Raw genomic sequence first — 25,742 nt, forward strand, 5'->3', positions numbered from 1 at the left:
AGTCACACAAGGTTACTCCCGGCGTTAGTGGTAAATGTGAATAGATGCGGTAGCCGGGCATTAAAGGTAAAACTTCACAGATGTGTATCCCGGTCAAAATTGTAAAAAAAAAAAAAAAAAAAAAAAAAATTGGGGGGGGGGGGGGGGGGGCGATTAGTCGATTAGTCGGAGTAAATGACGACCACTGGTCGACCAACAAAATCCTTGGTCGGGGACAGCCCTAGTATTTATTCACTTCAATGATTATTTTCTTGCCACAACTTGAGGCCTGTTTCATGTGCAGACATGTCTTGCGAAGACACGAATTTACAGAACCAGTCGCTATTTGTTTAATGTAATTTAATTTAGAATAATGAAATGAATTGAAACACACACACAAACGTGGGCACGCACGCACGCACGCACGCACACACACACACACACAGCTGCACACAAAAGCAATAAGAAAATTATTTTCAAAATCATTGTCCATTATTGCTGGAATGTAGGAGAATAGAAGCAAAACACATTCAATAATTTAATTTAATCTTCAGTAATAAGCCTCTCGGAAACTTTTTGAGAGGAGTGATTTCCGGGGGCAGCGGAAGTTGTGAGTGTGTCTTCAGAAATCCGTCCGTGTGGGAGCAACCATCACATCCAAGATGGAGACTGTAAACGCTGGACAGATGATGAGCTTAGCAGCTCTACAGAGACAAGACCCGTACATAAACAAACTGCTCGATGTTACCGGACAGGTGGCTCTGTACAACTTCAACTCCAAAGCCAACGAATGGGTATGTTCGTTTTAAGGCCTTCACAAGTGTGCAAGTATTATTTAGCATGCTAATGCTAGCTCCTTGAGAAAAAAAAAACATTTGTGAAACACTAAGAAATATGCTAGTGTTTGTCAAGCTGCGAATTATTGACATAGGTTCACAAAATATCTGTTTACGTATTTTAGCACTATGTGTGTTTACATGAAGTTTTCTTTATGAGCCTAAGGTGAAGCCACAGTCAGTCTCTGTTATTATTCAGCATGTTTTAGATTAGCGAGTATTGTTTTCCAAACATAACGTCCCATTTTATATTTTCAGGAGAAGACCGAAATCGAAGGCACCCTGTTTGTTTATGCAAGGTGAGAATATGAAGTGTTTTGGAAAGTTAATTATTTAAGACTTCTATTTGAAGGTTGTTTGCTTTCTCAAGAGTTACGTCGCATCGCACTGCCTGTTGTCGTATTCTGCGCACGTGTGTAGGCCGCAGCCTGTAAACAAACATTGACAGTGGTTAATTTATACACATTTATGTCTTGTTTCCTTTTAATTGATTCTTGGAATTACAACCTGGTGCAAAAATCCCTTATATTTGACATGTCAATAGTTTTAAAATGTGAAGTATTTCTATTTCTTAACTTACTTAATCATAAATATAAGTCATGACGTTTATTCCTCCTTATTGAATGACTAACTTAAATAAACATCATTAAGGCATCCTCCTTGACTCTAGTAACTTATGGTGACATTGTTTTAAAATATGTCAATATAAAATTAAGCATTACTTTATTATAGATTAAATTGAATGTTCAATAAATACAACAAAACAATCCTGTATGTCAATGTTTTTTATCCCTGTTCATGCTTTTTCTATACCTCAAAAAAGTTTCTAGTGTTTGGTCATGAAGAAAGATTGTAAAGCTTTTACTAAGTAGAGTGCACACACTGTTAATATGAGGGTGGTTGTTAAGTGTTGTTCTGCCTGAGAAGATCATCCTAAAGTATTTGCTATCCTTCGTCTCTAAGGTCTGCAACTCCTCACCATGGCTTCACCATCATGAACCGACTGAGCACAGAGAACTTGGTGGAGCCGATCAACAAAGACCTGGAGTTCCAGCTGCAGGATCCCTTTCTGCTCTATAGGAATGGCAACTGTGAGTATTTTGCGGAAGAGAAGCTCTCATACAGTATTTTGTACACAGTACAGATATATTTCTCTGACAGGTGGGACTGAAATGAGATGAAATGCCAGATTATTTTTCACTGCTCTGCAGTATTATGAGTTCATCAAGGGCTTCAAGTTCAATATGCAGAGATGCAGGTCAACCTTAGCCCACTAGTGCCTGATTCATGTTCAGATCCGCAACATGTGAAGAAGGCTCAAGGGCAGAAAAGCCATCGGGGATTAAGAGCGTTGAAAAGCCAGTGTGCTACTTTAATGACTTCTTCCGGTGATCAGCACATTTTTTGTTTGGAGAGCAAAACTATTACCCTGGATGTGTGTTTTTATTTTCCTAAGAATCCTTGACTGTGGGAAAATTGCTTCTGAGATGCAGAATCTGTTTCTGTTTTTGCTCAACTACTACGAAAACCTGCCATTTCACAGACGATTCTGTCAAAGAAAGATACACTTTTAGCACAATTAACCAGCAGACAGCTGTGTAGGTGACATTCGGTATCACACATCCACATGTATGGGGAAATGTATTGTTACCTCTGAAGATGCTGAAGAAACAACTCCTCAAAGTTCTCTGGAACATCTCCTTTCCTTTTTGCTTGAAGTCATATTGGCGTCTTGGAGTCACGTTTAGCAAGAAATCTTCTTCTAAAGAGATTTTTCCACTCATGGCCTCACTCGGGCCAACCTGATGGCAAAACCTTTAGCGCTGTTTGATCACAGTCAATATCATTCTGCGTTAAGGCAAAAACCAAAAAATGTATCCTCAACCTGACTACTTAAATATATTTAGTTTTTTTTGTTGTTGCTGCAAACGGATTCCTCTGAGTTGTGCAAGGAATACGGTGAAAGGAAAGGTGATTTTAAATTCCTCAGATCTTGAGAAAGTAACTGACAGCGCTGCCACCGAGGTAATCTATAAGCATTCGGACCAGGAGCTTCATCAGTGCCACACATAAGGAATTAGACTCTTTTCCCATTTGTTTGCTTATGAGAAAAAATAACATGGCCAGGGTCAACGTCAAAGTGGACTGCTCCCCTTTTGGGCTCGGTTTACCCATCAGCCTGCCTGGAATGGAAGACATGATGCAATTGCCTGTTAGTTCTCAGACTCCAGCAGCTTGTCCGGTAGCTTTACTCGAGTCCAAGTGCTGTTGTCAGCATTTTAATTCCTTACAACTGGTTGGTTGACTTTGTTTCTTTGCCGCTTCTGGAAATAAATTGGGGTGATTTCTGCTGATTGTGTCCTCTTCTGGTTAAGACTGCTTGTATAGTTCTCTCTATGTTTCCTTCGGTGCTAATGAGTAAGGCAGCATACTCACTGAGGATCCTTCTTGGTAGTTCTCAGACGTCAATAGGTCAGCATCTAGTGTCTGTGCTTGTGACAGGCTCCTATAAAGTTGTGGTTGTATGGATTCCAGGAGGAAAAATACTTCAAGATGCTTCTTAGACTCCTCCCTCTGAAGTAGGTAGTGTGAAGAAGTAGCTCAAGAAAGACAGAAGTTTGACCCAAGTCCAGCAAAGAGTGGAGGGATTCTTCAGACGGATGATGATGATAATTATGGGTTACTTGTGGCTTATTCCTCTCTGACTCCTGGTGAACTCGCTGCCTGAAGTAACAAGTGTACATGCACTTGGAGAGACCACACCTGTTTACAAGTCTCCATCCAGGTTGCCCTCGGCAGCAGGAGATGCCACAGGGAGGCAAACACTCAGGTTGCCAAGTTACCTCTGTCTCAAGAGACCCTTAATATGCCAGTAGATCATCAGACACGCACAAATGACACACAAGTAATGTAAAAATGTAGTTTGTTTTATTTTTAAACAACTCAGTTTTCCGGGGTTAATCATTACTGTTTTATATTAAACCCACTTATCGATTGTTTTAAGCAATATGTCTCTTACTTTACCTTAGCTATAGACATTATATAACAAAACATGTAATAATATAAATATATGTGTATATATATATATAATAAAGCCATGTGATTATCAAGAATAGATCTAAAACTCTCTCCTTTCAGTTTCCTCTGACACTCTGTGATTAGAATGAGCACAGATACTCAGCATAATCACTGTAATGACACATGGCTTTTGTAAAGTGTTTTTGCCACAGCAGCTAGGCATGATGCCCAGTTGCTATGCTGCTCTGAGATTGATAGTATTGATAAATGCTTGACTCCATTTATATGCAGTAGGGCTAAGCAAAAACTTGGTATTGTCATATTAAGACTTATGGTCTATTTGTTTTTTGATAATAAAATTGTCCAACCTAATTCTTGACAACATTTTAAATCGCCATGATTTCTGTTGGGTTTGTCTGGTATTTTTGTAAGTGTAGTACTGCTTGTCTAATGTTATCCTTCCTCTGCTCCATACTGTAATATACAATCTTTATTTTTCTTGCAGTGGGGATCTACAGTATTTGGTTTTATGACAAGAGGGACTGTCAACGCATCGCCCAGTTAATGGTCAAGTGAGTATTCAGACATGTATCTATTGAGTTATTTAACAGAGCAATACCAGTTGGATGTTTAGACTACATGTTACACTTGAATGCTCCCCTAGGATTGTGAAACAGGAGGCAGACCACGCCCGGAGAGAGTCTCCGGAGAGGGCTGAGCCAGGGAGGAGCAACGGCGTCACAGAACCGCGGCCTATCGACATCCTGGAGTTGCTCAGCAAAGCCAAGGAGGAATACCAGAGAGTGAGGAGGCACACACACTTACAGAAACATGTTATCTAGGTTCTTTATTTTGAATAAAATCCAGGGATAAAGTCTGTATGTATGACTTGTCCAGCTGCTTCTATTTATTCTGTGTGTGTGTGTGTGTGTGTCAGGCTCAGGTGGGTGATACCGATGGGTCTGCAGAGCTCAACCTGAAAACAACTTTCAACGCCACAGAGCAGAGCACACCAAAAGCTGAAAAGGTACAGACATTACACAAACACATACAGTGAAGGAATAAGTATTTGATCCCCTGCCGATTTTGTTAGTTTGCCCACTTACAAAGAAATGAACAGTCTGTCATTTTTATGGTAGGTTTATTTTAACAGTAAGAGACAGAATATCAAAAAGGAAATCCAGAAATGAACATTAAAAGAAAGATATAAATTGATTTGCGTTTAGTTGTGGGAAATAAGTATTTGATCCCACAATTAAACTGATTTAATTGATCATTGATCCCCCAAGAGGCAAGATCTTGAATGGTGAAGCCCCAGATTGAGGGCGATTGATGGTCATTTTGTGCTTCTTCCATCTTCTAGTAATCAAACCAGTTGTCTCTTTCTCACCAAGCTGCTTGCTGGTGGTTTTGTATTCTATGCAGGCCTTGTGCCGGTCTACAACTTGTCCCTGATGTCCTTAGACATTACTTCCACCATGATCACAAGACCTGTCTCTGGTCTTGCCCTCCGTGGAGAGGTTGTAATCTGATGTATTGACTGTGGACAGGTGTCTTTTTGTCCAGGTAAAGAGTTGATATCAGGAGTACTTTCTTAAATTGAGAGGACTTATTTAACCGGTCCGTGGGAGCCAGAATTCTTGTTGGTTGCAATGGGATCAAATACGTATTTCCCACAATTCAACGCAAATCAATTTATATCTTTTTTTGAATCTACATTTCTGGATTTTCTTTTTGATATTCTGTCTCTCACTGTTAAAATACACCCACAATTAAAAGTATAGACTTTTCATTTATTTGTAAGTGGGCAAACTTACAAAATCTGCAGGGGATCAAATACTTATTTCCTTCACTGTATGCAAACCTCCGGTATTTATAAATCTGTGTCTTTATGTTAGCCCATACATACAGAGAATCTGGAGGATAACAAAAAGAGAGGGTGCATGTTTTCCTCTCAGGTGTCACTCACCAACCTCCACTGTTTATATGAGGTGCCAGAATGACTTTGAAATAACAGTTGAGTGTCAAAGGTTCATTTTTTCATATCAGAAAAAAAGCTTTTTCTTGATTTTACATAAGAATTCAAGAAAGATGCACTGCCTCTTTTCACATTCAGACTGAAAATATAATCAGGGCCATGGACATATAACTTGACACTTCTGACCCTTTTTTGGATATATTTCCTAGCTGGCTGAAGAATATCTTCTAGAAAATATATAATGCACCCCTAAGCCATTTGAGGGCCATTTTCCCCTCCCCATATTAATTACATTTTAATTTATCAATGAATTTCTTTATATGTGAGATCTCAGAAAGTACTAATTTAGCCCGTTTTGTCTATTTTGATGCAGTGTTATAGAAAAGGCAGGCTCTCCTGCTGAAACTGCCTTTTATTTGTTTATTTCCTACCACAGCTCACAGATGTGTTCTCTTTACCCCCCAGAGCTCTCATACGATGGTGAAGCAGATCACAGTTGAGGAGCTTTTCGGCTCGTCCCTCCCTAAGGACCCCTCTCTACCCATAATGCCCACACAGAACTCCACCACTGCTTCCAGGGACCGCTCCACTGCCTACCTCCAGAACCAGCCTTACCCCACTCCAGCCCACCAGAACCCACTCTTTCCTCCCCATCACACAGCCCAGGGTCCCGGCTCAGGTCAGCGGCACCAAGTCCCCGGCCTGCTCCCAGCTCCGTACGCACTGCAACCCGGCTCTGTTTTCCAGTCAGCAGTCCCCAGGTCAGACCCCCAGCCGCGGTGCTCAGTCTCCCCTCTCATGGTGGTTCCAACTGGCCCAGAGCACCGCACCGCTCCCCCTGTTTCCGCAGCATCATCAGCACCTCCTACGGCGTATTTGGGACAAGAGATGCTCGGCACCCTCAAAGCGACAGTGCCACCAGTGAATCCAGACATCCACAAACCCGTCCTCGCACCCAACTTCCTGCCAAACAAGCTGTTCCCACCCCACAGCTTCCAAGAGCCCATGGTGAAACCCTCCGTCCAGCACGGCAAGGAGATGGATGTCTTCTCTCAGCCTCCAAACCTGATGTCTGTGAGTTCAACGGCTGTTGTGTGAATCTGTTTGCTGATATTACCCTCATCAGTGTCTAATATGTTATTTTATACGACATTAATGATGTGATCATCAAGCATATTGTTCTTATGTTGTATCTCCCTTCTATATTTCTCCATTTCTATTCTCAGGCTGTCCCCATGAGTCCAGGTCTCGCTATTCCAGGGCCGGCCATTTCTGTGCTTCTCTCCCCCAGCGCCTTCCAGCAGTCCTTCAGTAAGATGACAGCAGCATCAGTGGCCCCTCCTGCCCCCTCCGATCCCTCTTGCCTGTCCTCAGGAGCATTAGAGCCTCCACAGGCAGCCTGCAGCAAGACACAGCTACAGGATACTCTGATACACCTCATCAAGGTACATAAGGGGATTACGACACGTTAAAAAGTTGAACCGTCATATTGAAGTGGAAAAAACTTTAAGCTGTGTACTATTACCATACCATTATCATTTCAAATTAAAGACTATATTGGCAAAACGGCAAGATAGTTTAGGAACTTTCAGGTCCGAGTTTGTCAGGCTGACTGATTGGTGAAACGCAAACAAACCAGGTCGCAGCAATATAAATATTCACAACATAAAAAAGAAATGAGTATAATAAATAAAAAAACACAAGTAGGGAGTGCACATTTCTTTGTGTCTGATAAACCTGATTACAAAGTAAATGTATAAATAAAACATTTAAATAAATCCAAATCATTCCTGGAAAATGTTGTCTTAAAATTGACGCGTTGAGTGTTAGAGCGATCTCTACATCTGATGCAATATTGTTGAGTTGCAATAGAATTTTAAAGTTTATTTTAAGAAATGCAAAAGTAACTTTTTGTTGAAGAAACAGTTCCCTAAATAAATCAATTGACAACATCATGAGTTTTAGTTCTGAGTTATAGGGACCCTGATTCTGAAAAGAGACTGCGCTGTTTAAACTTTTAAACAGTTTAGACATATCAAGAGTTTGTGTTTCCAAAATAATAATAAATTATCAGTCAAACCAATGTAATCCTAAACTGAACACACACTGGGCTAGTTTGTTAATTCCTCCCTTGTTTTCTTTCTCCCCATGTAGAGTGACCCAGACTTCCTCAGTACGATTCATGATGCGTACCTGCAGAGTGTGTCCAAGGACTTCAGCAACATGAAACTATAGTCTCCTCAACTCCATCAACACTGTCACTCACAGACCTTGAAAAATCCTCGATTAAAGAGGAGCTAAAGGAAGCGAAGCTAACAGGTCGTCCACACACTGTATGTACATTGCACAGCGGCCATTAAGCCCTCTGTTGCTGACTCTGAACACTGATGCTATGGCTTGGATCAGTTTACTGCCTGATTTATTAAAACTGAACTAATGTGGAAGATAACGTTGAGAGAAAACTTTCCAGTGTGGCCTTGAGTATTCATTTCAACTTTGTAAATGTGACCCAACAGGTGACCGTGAACTTGTAATGTGTAGCTGTTGTTGGTTCCATTGGCTTGCGGACCGGACCAGTGGAGTGAATCGTTTTACGCTTCACCTTTGGGAAAGATGATTTCGCTGCTACAACATTAAGGGAATCACACACGAGGCTTCTCCAGTTGTATACCATCTTTGGACTCCTCTCATTTGACAGTTTGGGAACTGTGAAAAAACTGCTTGCTAGTTGGAAGGCCTCAGAAGTGTTCTGGGGGTGTTGACAGACAAACTGTCCCACTGACTCTTTTTCCCTTTGTCCCTTATTGAACGTTCTCCTTCAGAGTAATGCTGCCATCACCTTTATTGTGGAAATTTGTCTTTGTCAGTGTTTCATAATAAGGAATAGATTGTAGAGGAATATTTTTTCAACCATCGTCCGAGGAAGATAAAAAAAACTTTTGGTTTTGTTTGGAGGAGCACTTTCTGCTCAATCTCATAAACAGTTCCTCTCGGCTGCTTCTTTAACGTTCTGTGACTTAAAGAGAAAGAGACTAACGCACAATCCGGCTTCTTTGCTGCCCCTTCTTTCTCCAGAGGTCCCCATTCCTTGCCCCTACTCTCATTGTCTTTCTCCTTGTCTGTGTCTCTCCTCCACTTGCTGAGCTCAGTGCGTCACCTCTCAGAGGGGAGCGTGCAATAAACGGCAGTCACAATGCCTTTAGGGAAACCAGCATTTCAGGATACTTTAGCAAGGTACGGTAGAGCTAAATGTATCTGAACCTCTGGGTTCTGGTTCTGCAACATCTTAAATATGAGACAAAAATTGCAATTACTTTTGAATATTGTTTGCACACATTAATATGAATTAATTCCCTAAAGAAACAGATTGCTGATATGATTCTGATATCTTCAGTCGGATTCAACCAGTTTATACTAAAAATTCAAGAAAAATAAAAACATTTCTGTTTCTAAATTTATTTTCTGACAGTTGAGTCTTAAGTCACAATGACTTAAAGACAAAAAGATTAGTGGTAACTTATTTATTTTTGCAGTATAAGGCTACTGCAGCAAAGAAACGTAGGCCCTGCAGACGCAGTGGGAACATGAAGACGCACATCATGCGTACCGCTGAGTGGCTTGGGATGCTGTTTTTGAACAAAGAAAACCGATAATGTACATCAGAAAAATCAGCACACTTGTGGGCATTTTTGAACAGATCAATAACAGGTTTCATTTACCATGTTGATAAATATTCAGCATGTGCAACACCATTAAATGGTACAAATATTTAAGTTTTCAGCTTTTTTAAATAGTGTTTGATGTCAGTAGTCATGTTACTGTTCAGATGTCTATATTAAAGTAGCAATCAATATACAAATTCACTTCAGAAACCTTAGTAGTAAACTTTTTCCCTTTGTGTTATTTTGGCTTTTTTTCAAGAGCAACATTTGAAAATAACTATAAAGGAGTCAGATTAAATTCTGCTGAATACCATGTGTTGATGACTCCACAACATTGCATTTGGACTGCTATATGAATGTATTTTGATTATTCACAATATGTTTGTGCCACTTTTGTTTTCCTCTTGTGTCCTGAATATATACGATGAACGCTTCATGATTTCAGTAGCAGCTGTTCACCATGTTTTTCTTCTTTTTGGCAAATCAAGATTTAAAGTACGAGGGAGCAGTATCAAATAATGTGAACACTTCTTTGCCCTGTTATAATTCTCATTTCAGAAGAAATCTTGCCAACACGTCTGGCATGTGTTGGGTAAATAAACAGCTTATTGAAATGTACAGTTTTTTTAATCCCGGTCAGATATTTAAGATTTTAAGGTTATTTTACACTTAGCTATAGTTTATCTTATTGGCCAGATATATGACTTTGGGAAAGTCTTTGCAAATTATATTCATTTTTCCAAGATTGTTGCCACTGTACATCATTTTGTCTTTTTTGACTATTTTGTGATAATAAAGAACAGAAAATATAGATGCCTGTTGTTTTTGTTTGCCACAGTTGCAAAGAGCTAAATAATGATGGGAATGTGATTCTACATCTGTGGATGTTTTAAACAAAGTTAAACGCAATTTTGTGACTCAAAATGTAAGTTTTGTAAAGTTGATTTCTATTTTACTAGTTTTTTCCAGTGAGTGTTGTAATACAGCATGAATTAATACAGGAAATCTGTCTCATTTGGACACAGGGTTTATTCTACTTTTACAGGACAATGGTGCAGTTTGTCTCTCTGACCACCAGGTGTCGCTGGGTGCCTAATGTTAATATGTTGTATGGTTTATGGTATCAGGCCCATGCAAGTGTTTATTTCACCAGAGAACATAATCTGCTATATGTTCTTGGTCTAAGAGACTAAATGGATGTCTTTCTTTCTCAGTGGGGCAATATCGACTCACTAGAAAGCAGAATATTTTTACATTTTGATTCACCATGCAGGCCCTCTGCTGGACACATGGGGAAGTTGGTATCCTAGCCTATGAACAATACAAGATAACAGGGTTAAAGTTTAGTCCTCTAAAATGAACCTTTAATAATGTAAATTATAAACCACAATCTATTTGCTAATTACAAATGCACCTATCTGTGTGACTGAATGTCATGTTAGTGCATGTTGCAGGTGAAGCTCTACTGCAGCTAATTAGGTCAGCCTCAGTGGCAAATGTCCTTAAGGTAAGATTAATGTTAATTCAGGTAAGATTAATGTCATTTGTGACCCTTCCTGTCGCATGTCACCCTTCCTTCCTCCATCACGTAAATGATGTAGCGTCACAGGGCAGGTCCACTTAATTGTTTAAAGGGATTGTATCACACTTAGCTGAATCTGATATTTGTCAACCTTTGCCTTTCCAACTGATTAATATCAATACCACCGCATTTCATCTGATTTCCTCAAGAACCTATTAGGAAAATCCTCATATTTATTTTAAAAACATCATTCAATGTTGAATGGTGATGGAAGGGTATGACAGATAATCACTGAATGTAAATACAGATACATTGCGCTACATTTAGAACTATAGAATCTCATTATACCAGCTCTTTGAGAAGAGTTCATCTTAAAATGGAATCACTAATTTCCTTTGTATGTTTTATTTCTATTTTCACCACCAGAATGTTTTGCGTATGTCTTCACTGTGGCATTAGATACAATATGGAGCTATTGATGTTGAACCTGAGCGTCCCAGCGTGCAGCTGCGCGTGAGTGTGTGCGTGTGGCCTTGGTCTCATCCCAAAGACCTCCTACTGTTTGCTGTGCTCATGCGTGCAAGTTTGAGTAACCGTGTGCTCTTTTTAGCCCCAGATTAGCCATATTCATAGGCTTTATTGCAGACACGCCCCCTCCCTGCTCCCTGTCTGTCAGGTTCAACACCACTGCCTCTTTTTAACCCCTGCCACTGTCGACTGCACACTCATCGCCTCTGTTCTCGTGATAACAGACCGGGGACTTTTAACTCTTTAACTTAATTTGTGTGTACGTGTGTGATTTCTACGTTGCATTGCACAGATGGAGGACTACCATAAACCAGACCAGCAGACGGTGCAGGCGCTCCGGAACATCGCGACCCGGCTCCGGATCAACTCCATCAAAGCGACAACTGCAGCTGGCAGCGGGTAAGAGGAATTAAACAAGACTAAAAATATATAGTATTGCAAAACAAAACAAAACAAGGTAATTTGCTTATATGATTCATGCACGTTATAAAAACAATTATAAACGCGCGCTCGCATTTACACAACAAAGTCTTTTTTTTTTGTTGTCCTGATGGATTTACTGTCCCAATCAGACTGCGTGCAGGAAGGTAAGCATTATAAAGCTGCACGTGGGAATATGTGCGTTCAGTTTGACGTATAAAAGATAACTAAACGTTCTTATCTTATTGTACATTAACGTAAAACAGTTTTGTGCCAGAATTCGTTGTGCGTAATTTATGCACTTCTTAAGAAAGGAGGTTTGCGAGGTGTTAAGGACCACCAGAGTTAATCTAATTTGCACGATTTACGATAGTGTTAAATTCATGAGATGATACTCATAGAATGAAATTACACAGACTTGTTATTTTGCATAACTGCCCCTTCAACACCGTGCAATGTTGAATAAATCGTGTCTGATTTGGAGGTTCGGTATAAATGGCTGTAGGTGCACAGTGTTCCGCTCACTCTTAACCCTTTGAGTACTCTGACCGTTTATGTAAGAGAGGAGGGGTAGAGGCTCGAGCGGTGCATGCTCTCGTGCAGGCAGCGGAATGGGTCCCGGGAGCACACGCTACTGCCTCGCCTCCCTGCGCGGATGCGGCTCGTCCCACACAGGTCAATTAGCCATGCGACCCAATGAGACATTTCAAAATAAAAGAAAAAGAAAATAACAGATTAAAGAATACAATTAAAGATACGTGACACTGTTCCTGTGTGTGCTATTTTTATGAATACCCCACGTGTCAAATGCTACACTGTATAAATATTTGCTATTTATGAGTAGTTGCAGTGGAAATGTTTGACCTGCAGTAACTGTGAATTGCCCTTGTTGTGCTTCTCTTATTCGTGTTTTCTCAAGTTATTGATTATTTTTGACCAAGCACTAGTTTGTTTTAATCAATTCAGAGACTCTCAGTGAAGGGCCATACGTATGAGTAAACCTTAAGTAGCTGGTTCAAAGTCAACATTCAACAAAAGTCAAGTTCAATAACATGTTAAGTAATGAAATTCCAGTTTGAACACTGAAACATGCTTAGATAGCCTCCCTTTGTTTTTGGTTCATCCCATGTTTTATTTATTCCATTCTTTTATCACAGCTAGTGTTCATGTTGCATCACTCACCTCATATCCTCTCATCAAACATGAAATCATTACTATTCATTATCTCCTTCAGGTTTTTGCTTTTGTTCATTTTTTTATTATTTGTTCACCTTTTCCAATTTCAGCAGAGTAAGGAAAAGGGCCTTCATGGATGAGGCCTGAGTGAGGTATTATGGGCATGTGGTTGAAAATAAAGAGAATAACAATATTAGAAAAATAAAACATCATAACCACATGTGTGTTGAAAGGTCTTGGGCATTACTGTGTGGTAATACAGATTGAATTATGTCTTTGTGTGCGTGCATGTATAAGAGAGGGGGGCATCCTCTAAATGTATGTACACTTCTTGTGTGTATTAGACAGTGAGGATACTGTATATTTACATACTGACTGTCTGACCCTGATAAAGTCAGTCTCACTAGCATACTGTCTTACATAACTCCGACTACAGTTGGTCTGGCATGAATTAACCCACTAGATTCAAGCTTGACTTCTGGTTTTAATCCCTTCTCTGCATCTGTGTGTGGACAGTTTTACCCTCGAAATACTTTTGGATAACTACAGAGGAATCAGGAAGCACATCTAATTCCTCTCTTGCCATCTCTTTTTTTTTTTTGTCAGTCACCCCACATCATGTTGCAGCGTATCAGAGATCATGTCTGTGCTGTTCTTTCATACCATGAAGTACCGACCTGAAGACCCCCGAAACCCCAACAACGACCGCTTCATCCTCTCAAAGGTAACACACACACACACACACACACACACACACACACACACACACACACACACACACACACGGGTGGCAGGTGTTCCTGTTATGAATGCCCAGCGACACCACAACTTACCTATAATTTATTAGACATATTTTGTGAAAATGCGCATGTCTCCTGCAAGTCCTCATGCATTATTAAATAGTGTTTGATATTTATAGGGTGCCAGTGTTTTAAAAAAACATACTTATAATGCATTAAATTGGCTAACAGTACTTTATAATCATTGTTATAAGCTATCATTAATATTCACAATGTTTTATAACTAAATGCATTTTATAATGACGTTTGAGATCTAGTTTTATAATACTTAATCTTCATGTTTTTTAGCAAGAATCATGTTTATTATAATTCTTCTAGATGTTATACATTATCTTTTTTAGAAAACTCAATGTTTTAATTCATTATACCTCAGTAATTATTATATAACTCTACTTAAAGCATCCAATGGCTACTTAGATAAACTTAGAATCACTGTTTGATGCATTATAACCTGTCTTCAGGTGTGCAGTAAATGCAAAGGAGGAGAGAAAATGAAATAAAAACAGAACCTTATGATGTTGAGTTATCTATAAAGCTCCAGCACCCGTAAACTAGGTTTGCAGTGTGTGATGTTATCCTCTAACCTATGACCTGTGCCTCCTCAGGGTCATGCAGCCCCTGTGCTGTATGCCGTGTGGGCGGAGACGGGCTACCTGAAGGAGAACGAGCTCCTCAACCTCCGCAAGGTGGACTCCATCCTGGAGGGACACCCTGTGCCGGTGAGGCGACACTAAAACCTGCAGGAAGCATTAAGAAAACATTAAAACCCAGACCCTGCCAGTCTGTGTGTTCATATGCAGTGTTGAACTGTTCTTCTGAAAGTCATTAGATGTCGATGTGAAAATCTATTTAAAACGGGGCTATACCAGCAAATTCACATTAAGGCTTCTTTCACAACTCACTTTTCAACCATTAACCCATTCACATTTTCAGATTTGAATTCAAAAAGTTCCCTTATCTGTTTCTCTATGTTTCACAAACTCAAAGATCATATTGCAAACGTTTTGTGCTGAAGGTTAAGTTGGACTTTGCTCCCAGCCTGGCGAGCATGAAGCCGTCTGTTAAACTCGAGCTTTGGGCAAACCCTTTGACCGCATATAAGAATCTTAAAATATTGATATGACATTACCAAGGAAATGTGTGTCACTGGTTGTAGACATAATGAGTTTTTCAAATATGCAGCATTTCAAAATCTTCCTTTCAGCAATTTAGGATAGTCAAATTTGTCCTGCTAGAAATGGTTTGAATATTTCAGAGGCATACAGAGGAAATGAGCTTTCGCTCTGTGTTTCAGAACTAACAGGGATGCAAGATAAATAAGACAGGAAATAAAATATATATATATATCCTTCTGCAATCCATAAATGGGGTTTCATGCACATTCTGTTCATACAGAGACATGAACACATTCACACAGATAACAGACAAACAAAGATTACGTTGTGTGACAGGGACGGTCCGTCCTCTACTCCTTTCTCCTCCTCTGCAGACATTAATAAGACGCTGTATTCACATTAACCCAGATACTGACACACTGCAGACTGCTGCACCACATTTTATTTTCTTCTTGCATTTTAAGAAATTCTCAGAAAAAAAACATCCACTGTACTTCTTTGTTTCTGTGTTTGCAGACTTGTTCTCTCTGCAAGTCTGTAGAGTAACATACGTGTGTGTGTGTGTGTGTGTGTGTGTGTGTGTGTGTGTGTGTGTGTGTGTGTGTGTGTGTGTGTGTGTGTGTGTGTGTGTGTGTGTGTGTGTGTGTGTGTGTGTGTGTGTGTGTTTGTGTGTGTGTGTGTGTGTGTTTGTGTTAACAGAAGCAGCAGTTTGTGGATGTGGCCACTGGGTCTCTGGGACAGGGGCTGGGAGCTGCCTGTGGGATGGCCTACACTGGAAAATACTTTGACAAGGCCAGGTAACATTCACAAATTACACACACTAATTGTAACACAGAGACTCCCTGACATGCAGAAAAAATACATAGAGCGAAACAGCAGGCCAGTTTGCTTCTGCACACATTAAGGTAGACGGTAAGAAATTATGCATGACATAATGCACGCTGCACTGAACCCTGCTGACATGTGACATTTCAGCACTTTTAAAATTTAGATCAAAGCTTACATGACAGGTCTGGTCCGGGTTGACATTTAGGCCACCACACAGAGAGCCAGGAGATCTGACCTCTGAACAGTTCCACGTTCATATCAGTCATTTTAGATCAGGAACCACTCCAGGAAGAGGTAAAGTGAGGGAAAACATTTTTATTATTGGGGATTACTTTGTTTAATAAAAATATTAAGATACGTTTTTTTTTTGTATTTGATGAAAAAAATGAATCTGTTTCCTTTATTTTATTAATACAAAACAAGTCTTTACATCCAAATGAATTACAATTACAGGAGGTTAATCTCCCGCTCAGCTGAATGTTAGCCGTCAGTCCTCGTGTGTCTCCTTTGTTCTAGCTTGATCTAGAAAGCGCCACATGGTTTCCACTCCAACAAAAGCAAGAGCAAGAGAGGTACGCATGCCATTCACATTTAATAGAAAATGCATATGATGCAAAAGCGCCCCCGCTGATTTTCAGGAACATATAGGTTTACACATTTCATTGTAAACCAAATAGAGAGAGACGGTCTCGAAGGCCATTTTGTTTTTTTCACTCACAACAGACGCAGTGAAAAAGGCGTTTGGGGAATGTCGCACTTGCAGTCAGAGTTTGCTGCCCTTGATATCTCTCACTCTGCATTCTGTGTGCACTCAATTGTTTCTGCTCTAATAATCACACATGCGAGAGCAAGGCTCCTCCCTGATCTCCCTGCCTCGCCCTTTAGTCTCATCCTCTCGGCACAAAATCAGCAAAAATCCCATGCAGTGCTTTGGTTATGTCCATTTATACATGATTACTAATATTTTATACACCATACATGTCATTGCCGTCACTATGTACGGTTGTGAGTGCGAGGGCATACGCATTTCCCCTGAGATACTCGGAAAAGCCTGTCAAGCTAATTCACTGCAACACAACGGCTCAGAAGTCACTTTAGGAGACTGCATCAATGGTTTCATAACATAATATGTGACAAAAACTGCAGAATGTCATTTTTTATTAACCCCTATTTTAGGCACAAACACACAACCCGGAGTGGAGCTGTAGAAATAGTGAAAATCTTATGCAAACTAGCAGCGTAAAATTAATTAACGGTCACAGAGCTTTTCTGAGGGTGCAGTTTATTAAAATACAATACATGAATGAACCCGTCAAATACACTTATCAGCAGAGACGGAATGACTGACACTGTTGGTTGCTTCGTGCTTATGTGACTCAAATTCAAGACAATGTAAACGTGTAAATCTGAGATTATTGGATTAAACTCATGCAGGGTTCCTCCTCATGCTCAGTCATGCCTGCACCAAACAGATGAGGTAATGTAACTCATCTGTTGGCTGGAAGTTTCTTCTTCATTAGTTCTATGTTGGCAGGGTGTTATGGTGTATGTGACACTGAATGTGAGGCAGGTAGGTGTGTGTGTGTGTGTGTGTGTGTGTGTGTGTGTGTGTGTGTGTGTGTGTGTGTGTGTGTGTGTGTGTGTGTGTGGTGTGTGTGTGTGTGTGTGTGTGTGTGTGTGTGTGTGTGTGTGTGTGTGTGTGTGTGTGTGTGTGTGTGTGTGTGTGTGTGTGCCAGTTGGACAGGCTAAGGCTGTTTTCAAGAAGAGTGTATCTTGATCTGTTATTCTCACCTTGCAAAGACAGGATGAAAGAGACACACACACACAAACACTCCTGACACCTCCTGAGGGATTACTTTACTCAGGACTGTAGCTAAAGCACTGCCTCTACCTGCTGTAGTTGTGCTGGATGCCCTTCACACCGTGTGCCTAATGTTGTACTATATTATAATAGGATCACATGTGTTGTGATCCTCCTTTCCCCTCACAATTGAGAAATAAAAAGGACAAAGAGGATTTGTGTAGGAAGTGTACTATGAAACCTAACCCTAACCCTAACTGTATATTATCCTTTAAAATCGAATAAAAGGAATAGATTAGAATAAAAGTGAACCCTTACACCACTGTTTCTTTCTCTGTGCATTCATAATATTCCTGTTCTGTTCAACAACAAAAAAACGTGTGAATTGGGACTTGATTAGAACTTCTGTTTCATTGTATATCTTACTGACCTGCTGTTAAAATAAATTATAGTTTCAAACTTGGATGCTGAAATGGTCAGCCACACCAACAAATCAATTCCCTTATTTTAACGTAATTATTGTTATATTTAGGGACTGGAACGGTGAACACAAACTGACATTTATTTCATATCTGGGTCTTTTGGAATTTTCCAGCAGACATATTTAATATGCTGAACTTTAGATATTTTGTCTAACTGGTTATTAATGCTTTCCCCTCCAGTCTTAAATCCTCTATCCCTCTATCATCTCCACCTCTGGGAAATTCCTCGCCTTTCTTTCTCTGCCGTGTGTTTTCTCGGGTTCGGAATGCGTGGTGTAATGTGGCGTGTCTCGGCCTATCTTCCTGCTTTAATGAGAATGTGTCTATTTGACTGGAAAGCTGTCAGCAGTCGTTACGCCACGGGAGCAACTAGTGAGGATGATCAGAGCGCAGTGGGGGGGAGTGGAGTTTGTGTTTGTGTGTGTTTAGGTGTGAGGGTCAGCTGTCACAATGAGCCCTATAGGAGGAACCAGGAGATGGGAGGATGTGCCAAGAGGAATATTGGATTGATACAGAAAATCACCCCTCCGTAGAATTTATCACTTCTTCTGCTCTGCATGAACTGAAACTCCCTCTGTTTTTAGCTATCGGGTGTTCTGCCTGCTGGGAGATGGAGAGATGTCCGAGGGCTCGGTGTGGGAGGCCATGGCCTTTGCCTCGTACTACCAGCTAGACAACCTGGTGGCCATTTTGGACATCAACCGTCTGGGACAGAGCGACCCGGCTCCACTGCAGCATCACGTGGAGAAGTACCAGCGACGCTGTGAGGCCTTTGGGTGAGCAGGGGGGGAGACGGAGGGTGAGGGTGTGCACAGGAGGGCGGGTTTTATGTGGAGAACATCTAAATATGAAGCGAGTGTGTGTCATATACATGAGTAAACAACCCACATTCAAATGAAACAACAATAGCTTTGATAATCAATGAATAAATACACATTTTTTAAGTAGTGGTGGCAACTTTTCTTTGCATTTTCCAATTAGATATAATGTAACTTTGTGAATCTGATCGCAGAACTGAGATGTGTTTGGAAACGTTTACAAAGATGTGTTATATCGTAGTTTGTGTTGTGTCAAATATACATTTTAACCCTCCATTCAACACTTCCAGAGCACAAATGTGAGCTAAAAAGCTCAAATGCTGCTACGATATAAAATGCAACACCTCCACCACAAGTAAGGAGGATTTGGATTAAATTTTAGGTGGCAGCAGGAATTCCAGTTGGTATGTTTTCTTTTAAAGAAAATGAACCAAGAGTTTTATTAATTCATTCTCCTCTGTTTTCACAGCTGGCAAGCCATCATTGTGGACGGCCACAGTGTGGAGGAGCTCTGCAAAGTGCTGAGTCAGCCCCGCCATCAGCCACTCGCCATCATTGCCAAGACTATCAAGGGCAAGGGCATCCCAGGTACAATAAACAGGCACACATCTATCAACCGTTTGTAAACACCAACATCAGTGAGGTTTTATCCTGCAATGTGAAGAGTGCCATCAAAATAAACAAAAGAAACATATTTCAAGCAAAACTATTAGGAGTATCATAAATTCTAAACCATGACATTTATCGCTCACCTGCTTCAAAAACCTGTTTCTCTTCGATGGCTCGGTGGCAACTCATGGGGAAAGATATTTCTGTCAGAAGTATTTTAACCGCCCAAGGGCCCTGCAGCCAGTGCATAGGGGCCCTAACTCACTGTTATCAGGCAGTGCTTTAATGTTTTAGCTGCATCAGCTCGGTAATCCCTCAGAATGTGTAGGACACACTCGCAGCTGCAGCACATTGTGCTTGTGTTGTGATAACGGCAAGGGGCAGCGTGTGTGACCCCGTGTGTTATAACAGCAACGTGTGTGTGTCTAAGAGAGGAGTATGTCTTTGTATAGATAAGATTTCCTCAGAATAGTGAGAGTTGTTTTACAGTAAGCCCTGCGGCCTCTCAATTTAAACATCTGATATTTGAAGTCTGTAGGGACTCACTGAAGTGGACAATTATTATGAGTGTGACAGCTGGCCATAGTTTATTTTTTGCGCATGCATAAGTGTGGAGTGTTTCAGGTGCATCAACATTGATATCCTAACTTTTTTAATACCCAAAGTCAGCGGAGGAAGATGTATTGCAATTTTAACAGAAATGAATACTTCATAACAACTACAAGTCATGCATGCCAAATCTAACTTACGTTCAGAGTACATTCAAAGTTGTCAGGTGGTTCTGTAGCTCATCTCAACAATTCAGCTATACTTTTTGTACATATTTCCCTTCAAAATGAAGTGAATAATGTAAGATGTAAGACCATTTAATTTTATTTAGGTAGAGTACTTGACAAATGTACTTAGTTACTTTCCACCACTGCCAAAAGTAATTAATAATTCTACATAATCTACCATTTCAACTCAATATGAGCTCTCGGGAAACGTTTTTGGCATCATATATACAGTATCATTGACCTAACAAGTAGTCAAGTTTCCCGCTTGTCTGGATAAAAAGAATGTTTTTATTACCTCCCCTCTGTCATTAGTTTTCATTGTCACATAATATACCACACAGTAATCATTTGCTCTAATCTTCAGTGGTGTTCATGTCTTTCAGCGGCTGAGGATAAGATGGGTTGGCACGGTAAGCCCCTGCCCAAAGACATGGCCGACAGCGTGGTCAAAGAGATGCAGAGCCGTATTGTCAGCTGCAACAAGCGCCTGTATCCTTCTCCACCCATCGAGGATGCATCGCCTGTCAGCCTGCGCAACATCCGCATGCCCAGTGCACCCAGCTACAAGCTTGGAGAGAAGGTAAGACCAGCTCAGATGTCTTGAATGATTTCAATGTGTCAACACATTTGACATTTTTGCTCAACAAAGCTTGACTTATTTGTTTTGTCCCTGTTTCACAGATTGCTACAAGGAAGGCGTACGGCATGGCTCTGGCTAAGCTGGGCCGCTACAACGACCACGTGGTGGCCCTCGATGGAGACACCAAGAACTCCACCTTCGCTGAGCTTTTCAAGAATGAACACCCCAACCGTTATGTGGAGTGCTACATCGCAGAGCAGAACATGGTGAGAAACAGTTAGAATAACAGAATTTGTTTTTCTTTATACAAAAAAAATGCTGCAGTTGTCTTAAAAAGCTGAGACATTTCAAAGTCAGGGAATCACCAGTGTCAGCACGATTTATCCTTGTGGGACCTTGATGGTCTTTAGAAAATGTGGCCGTATTTCACTAATGTTGTACTACCTCCTTAATTTCCTCCTTCCTCCTGCAGGTGAGCGTGGCGATGGGCTGTGCTGTGCGGGACCGTAACGTGGTGTTTGCCAGCACCTTCGCCACATTCTTCAGTCGGGCCTACGACCAGCTCCGCATGGCCGCCATCTCTGAGAGCAACATCAACCTCTGTGGCTCCCACTGTGGAGTCTCCATTGGTCAGTTCCCACCTCGTTTCACCACCAATCATGACCTGAAAGAACCAACCTATGAACTCTCACAGGTTCCTTTATTACTTCTGAAAAACAGCACAATTTAAACACTACATCAATGCTACCAGTTGGTGGCATTTAAGTCAAGTAAGTAAATTACCTCAGATGCAAAGCAGTCAAGGGCAAGCTCTAGGTTTTTAGTATTAGTTGACGTGACTGTTTCTGATACTGTAGATCATACAATTATTTTAAGTAGGCTGCACAATCTTGTTAGCAGTTCTGGTACAGTTAGTAATTGGCTTACATATTACCTAAATTGTTATATACACATGGATAAATGGTCATCTAAATAGTATCAATTGAATTGAGGTGTTCCCCCAGGCTCAATTTTAGGTCCTATGCTTTTTTTGGGGGGGGGGGGCGGGGTGTGACAGGAAAGTGGGAGAGAGAGTCGGGGTGGGATCCGGAAAGGACCACGGGTCGGGAATCGAACCCGGGTCGCCAGCGTACGGTGCAGGTGCCCCAGCCAGTTGCGCCACGGCCGGGGCTGGTCCTACACTTTTTAGTCTATAGATGCTTCTACCTCGAAATGTCTTCAGGAAACCAGGCATAAGTTTCCATACTTATCCTGATGATACAAAGATCTATATTGCTAACGATTGATTTGATTTTTATTTACTTTTGATAATATTTTTTGAAATTATTAAACTACATCCAAAATATGCACAATACATTTCAAGTAAAAATCGACCTAAGCTGATAATTAAGTCCCAAAGATATTTCATTCTTCATTGTTATAGATCTAAGTGGGTTGAACCGATGTTTTGTATTTTTCAGTTTTAAATGTTCCTGATCCGAAACCCTCCCTTCCAACTTCTCACCTTCGATGTTATTCTGTTTTCCATCTTCCTCTCCTGGTATCAGCCCCCTTCCTCCTCCCCCTACTCCCCCTCACTGTCTCTGTGTAATGGACATCACGACAGAGCTGCCTGATTTTCTTTCTCCTCCTCCTCCTCCTTCTCCTCCTCCCCTGTCTCCTTCTCCTCCACCTCTCCAGGTACATTGCATGTGCACCTTTCCTGAACAAATGCATGCAAGTCAGTATTGATATTCCTGTGAACGATAAACATGTGAACTTGACTCTTCCTGACTATTGGTGCTGATATGTGTGTGTGTTCAGGTGAGGACGGGCCCTCTCAGATGGGTCTTGAGGATTTGGCATTGTTTAGGGCCATTCCCACGGCAACCGTCTTCTACCCTAGCGATGGTGTCTCCACTGAGAAGGCTGTGGAGCTTGCTGCTAACACAAAGGTACCAATAGTCACCTGTGAGGAGGAAATAAGGAAAAACAATAGAGAGTAATAAAAAAAAAAACATATATTTAGATGAATGAAGTTCCATAGTTAAAAAATAAGAACCCATGTTGATTATTTGTGGTTGGTTTCAGGGTTTGTGTTTCATCCGAACGAGCCGCCCAGAGAACAACATCATATACAACTGCAACGAGGACTTCCATGTTGGTCAGGCTAAGGTTTGTAGCTGCGTTTTAGAAATTCTTAACTCTTTCATGCTCTTTGGACTCTTATTTTTTCTTTTTGTATCCCTAATTATCACAAATACCTAATCTATCCACATACAAATCGCTTCCCCTTCCACTCAGGTTGTGTATAAGACCAATGACGACCAAGTGACTGTCATTGGAGCTGGAGTGACCCTCCACGAGGCTCTGGCCGCGGCTGAACAGCTGAAGAAAGGTATAAAGAAACCAAACCCATGTCACCATAAATTAGTACAGTCTTAGATGAACCAGCAGTTTAACTGATCCTCTACTTTCCTCTCTCTTCCTTCAGAAAGAATTAACATCCGTGTGATCGACCCATTCACCATCAAACCTCTGGACTCAAAGACCATCATCGACAACGCCAGGGCCACCAGAGGACGCATCATCACAGTGGAGGACCACTACCACGAAGGTGAGGAGTTACAAATGACCCAGAAATATGTTAGCCTACAACATCTACTGGTCAAACTTCAACCTGTCACATATCTGTCCAGCTTGTTCCACTCAATACTTAGATATATTAAATGGAAAACAAAAAAATTGAAACTTTACTTGAAAACCACAGCGAAGCCAGAAATTCATGATTTAACATTGGTTTCATTTATATTGTGTCATTGATAAATATACCATAATCATAAAACACTCTCCAGGTAATCTCAATCTCAAATATTTCGATGTCTGGACACACTGACAGGCCCAAATAATTTATAGCAATATAGTGCCACTCTACTGCATAAATTTAGTTAATAATGTCCAATTAAAATCGGTACAGTTGCATCTGTTTGGAGTTAATGACAATAACACGACAGCTCTAGCAGGCTTAACGATTGTTGTGCTATCCGCTTGCGTGTTTGTGCTCATGAATAAAAAGCCTGGGGCAACAAAGGACAAAGGTCTGTCTCGCAGATGGAAAAGCTGTGAGGGAGATGGGATCTGAGCATGGGGGGGGGGGGGGGGGTTAGGGATGCTGTACAGTAGAGATTGGGGGTTAAAGTTGCAGAGGGAGATGTAAGATACAGAGAATGTGAAATGGAAGAAAACAATACATGAGGGAGGCGGGGGGGCGGAGGAGGAGCTGGGAGAGCCTGTCAGGGTTTCTTAATTTCAGCTCCAGCCTTTGGGCTCTCGCTGACCTACATAGAGTACCAGCATGACAAATGTCTAGAATTTGTTTTCTTTGTCTCTACTCCACTCCGACAAACATGCACACATCAATATTCTAATTGGAGCATTGGATATATATTTCGATTCATATTTGTGTGTTGGCACAAGACGACGTTAGTTGGTGTCCAGTGAAGAGGGGGAAGCCCAGTATCAATTTCTAACCAGTTTCCTCCAAATCAATTTTAATTTTATTTTGGAGACAAGGTTGAATGAAGGAGGTAAAGTTGAGGTCCTTTGGTGAACTGTGTTCTCTTTTCTTGGAAATGTAATGTAGAGGATTTCTTTTATTCGTTTTTTTTCTAAATCGGATCAATAACGTTTATTTTCAATGGATACCTTGTTATGTGAGAGGCACAAAACATGTAAAAACAAGCTTTCTATTATAAATTACACCTAAATGATATAGTGCATGTCTTTCTCTGTCTCTCTTCTGCACAGAACATTTCCCAACCAACGGTTAGGGAGAATGTAGTAGTGAACTAGTAGGAGCATGTAATGACTTCCCCTTTTCAGCTTTCATGTTCACTCAATCAGAAATGTTTGAATGACAGTTTGGAGAAAATTGTGAGAAAGAGAAGAGGGAAGGAAAGAGGGAGGTAAGAGACTGGGGGTGAAAAAGGAGGAGTGAGAAAGTGGAGGGAGGGCGTAGTCTGTCCTGTCAGTCCACATCACATCACTGCAGCTCAGCCATCCGTGAGGGTGCGGAGATTCAAGATGAAAGTGTGGGAAACAAAAGAGATAAATCCTACTCTTTTTTCTGTAATTAGGGTGAACTAACCATTCTTGTGTTCTGATTACTTATAGGTGGGATAGGTGAGGCAGTTTGTGCGGCGGTCGTGAACGAGACCGGTTTCACTGTGCAGCGCCTGGCCGTTTCCCAGGTGCCCCGCAGTGGGAAGCCCAACGAGCTGCTCCGAATCTTCGGCATCGACCGTGATGGCATCACTCAGGCAGTCCGTAAAATGCTCAGTGGCTCCGCCAACGCCAAGTAAACATGTTGCTGCTTTGGCTGCAGCGGCTACAAACATGGCAAAGGACTCCGTGGTTACCTGGTGATCACCATGGAGACAAACACAATACCGAGGGAGGGGACACACTTCTGGCCCACTCATGCTGTCCTCCTCGTAAAATAACCTCTAGTATTGGTTTTAAAAAATCCAAAAAGAAAATCTGGTTCTCTCTTTAACTGTCATCAATGTGATTCTGACCCCGTTAGTTTGTGTAAACACACCCCTCCCCCCACCTACACATCCCCAACCCTCCCTTTCCTACCGCCCAGAGAAAGTTCTGGTACTGCTCTAGTGTTTCAGTAAAGCAGTGAATGTGATTTGGAGTAAAGTGAAGTCTTTTTTATATTTTCTGTGGAACCCCCGTCACTTCTTTGGTGCAATCTTTCAGGTCTGCACCCATACGACTCTCCCCCCCCCCCCCCCCCCCACTACATCCAGCAGGGTGTGGACAAACTC

The 25,742-nt window shown here is 41.1% G+C and overlaps 2 protein-coding genes across 2 annotated transcripts; both read left to right on the forward strand.

Moving 5' to 3' along the window:
* Positions 1 to 605: 605 nt before the first annotated feature.
* On the forward strand, positions 606 to 10,284 carry dcp1a (decapping mRNA 1A). The gene is made up of 9 exons (XM_063892971.1): positions 606 to 773; positions 1,074 to 1,114; positions 1,779 to 1,906; positions 4,339 to 4,405; positions 4,498 to 4,636; positions 4,771 to 4,860; positions 6,277 to 6,885; positions 7,038 to 7,256; positions 7,966 to 10,284. The coding sequence occupies exons 1-9, from the start codon at positions 642 to 644 to the stop codon at positions 8,044 to 8,046; spliced, it is 1,506 nt and encodes a 501-aa protein (XP_063749041.1). The 5' UTR covers positions 606 to 641; the 3' UTR covers positions 8,047 to 10,284.
* A 1,514-nt stretch (positions 10,285 to 11,798) lies between these two features.
* On the forward strand, positions 11,799 to 25,696 carry LOC134867188 (transketolase-like). Its single transcript, XM_063887572.1, has 14 exons — positions 11,799 to 11,922; positions 13,726 to 13,843; positions 14,525 to 14,638; positions 15,734 to 15,831; positions 18,730 to 18,921; positions 19,433 to 19,551; positions 20,732 to 20,928; positions 21,030 to 21,194; positions 21,401 to 21,557; positions 22,732 to 22,862; positions 22,999 to 23,082; positions 23,212 to 23,305; positions 23,402 to 23,524; positions 25,081 to 25,696. Exons 1-14 carry the CDS (start codon positions 11,816 to 11,818, stop codon positions 25,266 to 25,268), a joined length of 1,887 nt encoding a protein of 628 aa, XP_063743642.1. The 5' UTR covers positions 11,799 to 11,815; the 3' UTR covers positions 25,269 to 25,696.
* The last annotated feature ends 46 nt before the right edge of the window (positions 25,697 to 25,742 follow it).

The sequence above is a fragment of the Eleginops maclovinus genome, chromosome 1 (assembly GCF_036324505.1).
Source record: "Eleginops maclovinus isolate JMC-PN-2008 ecotype Puerto Natales chromosome 1, JC_Emac_rtc_rv5, whole genome shotgun sequence".
Lineage (NCBI taxonomy): Eukaryota > Metazoa > Chordata > Actinopteri > Perciformes > Eleginopidae > Eleginops > Eleginops maclovinus.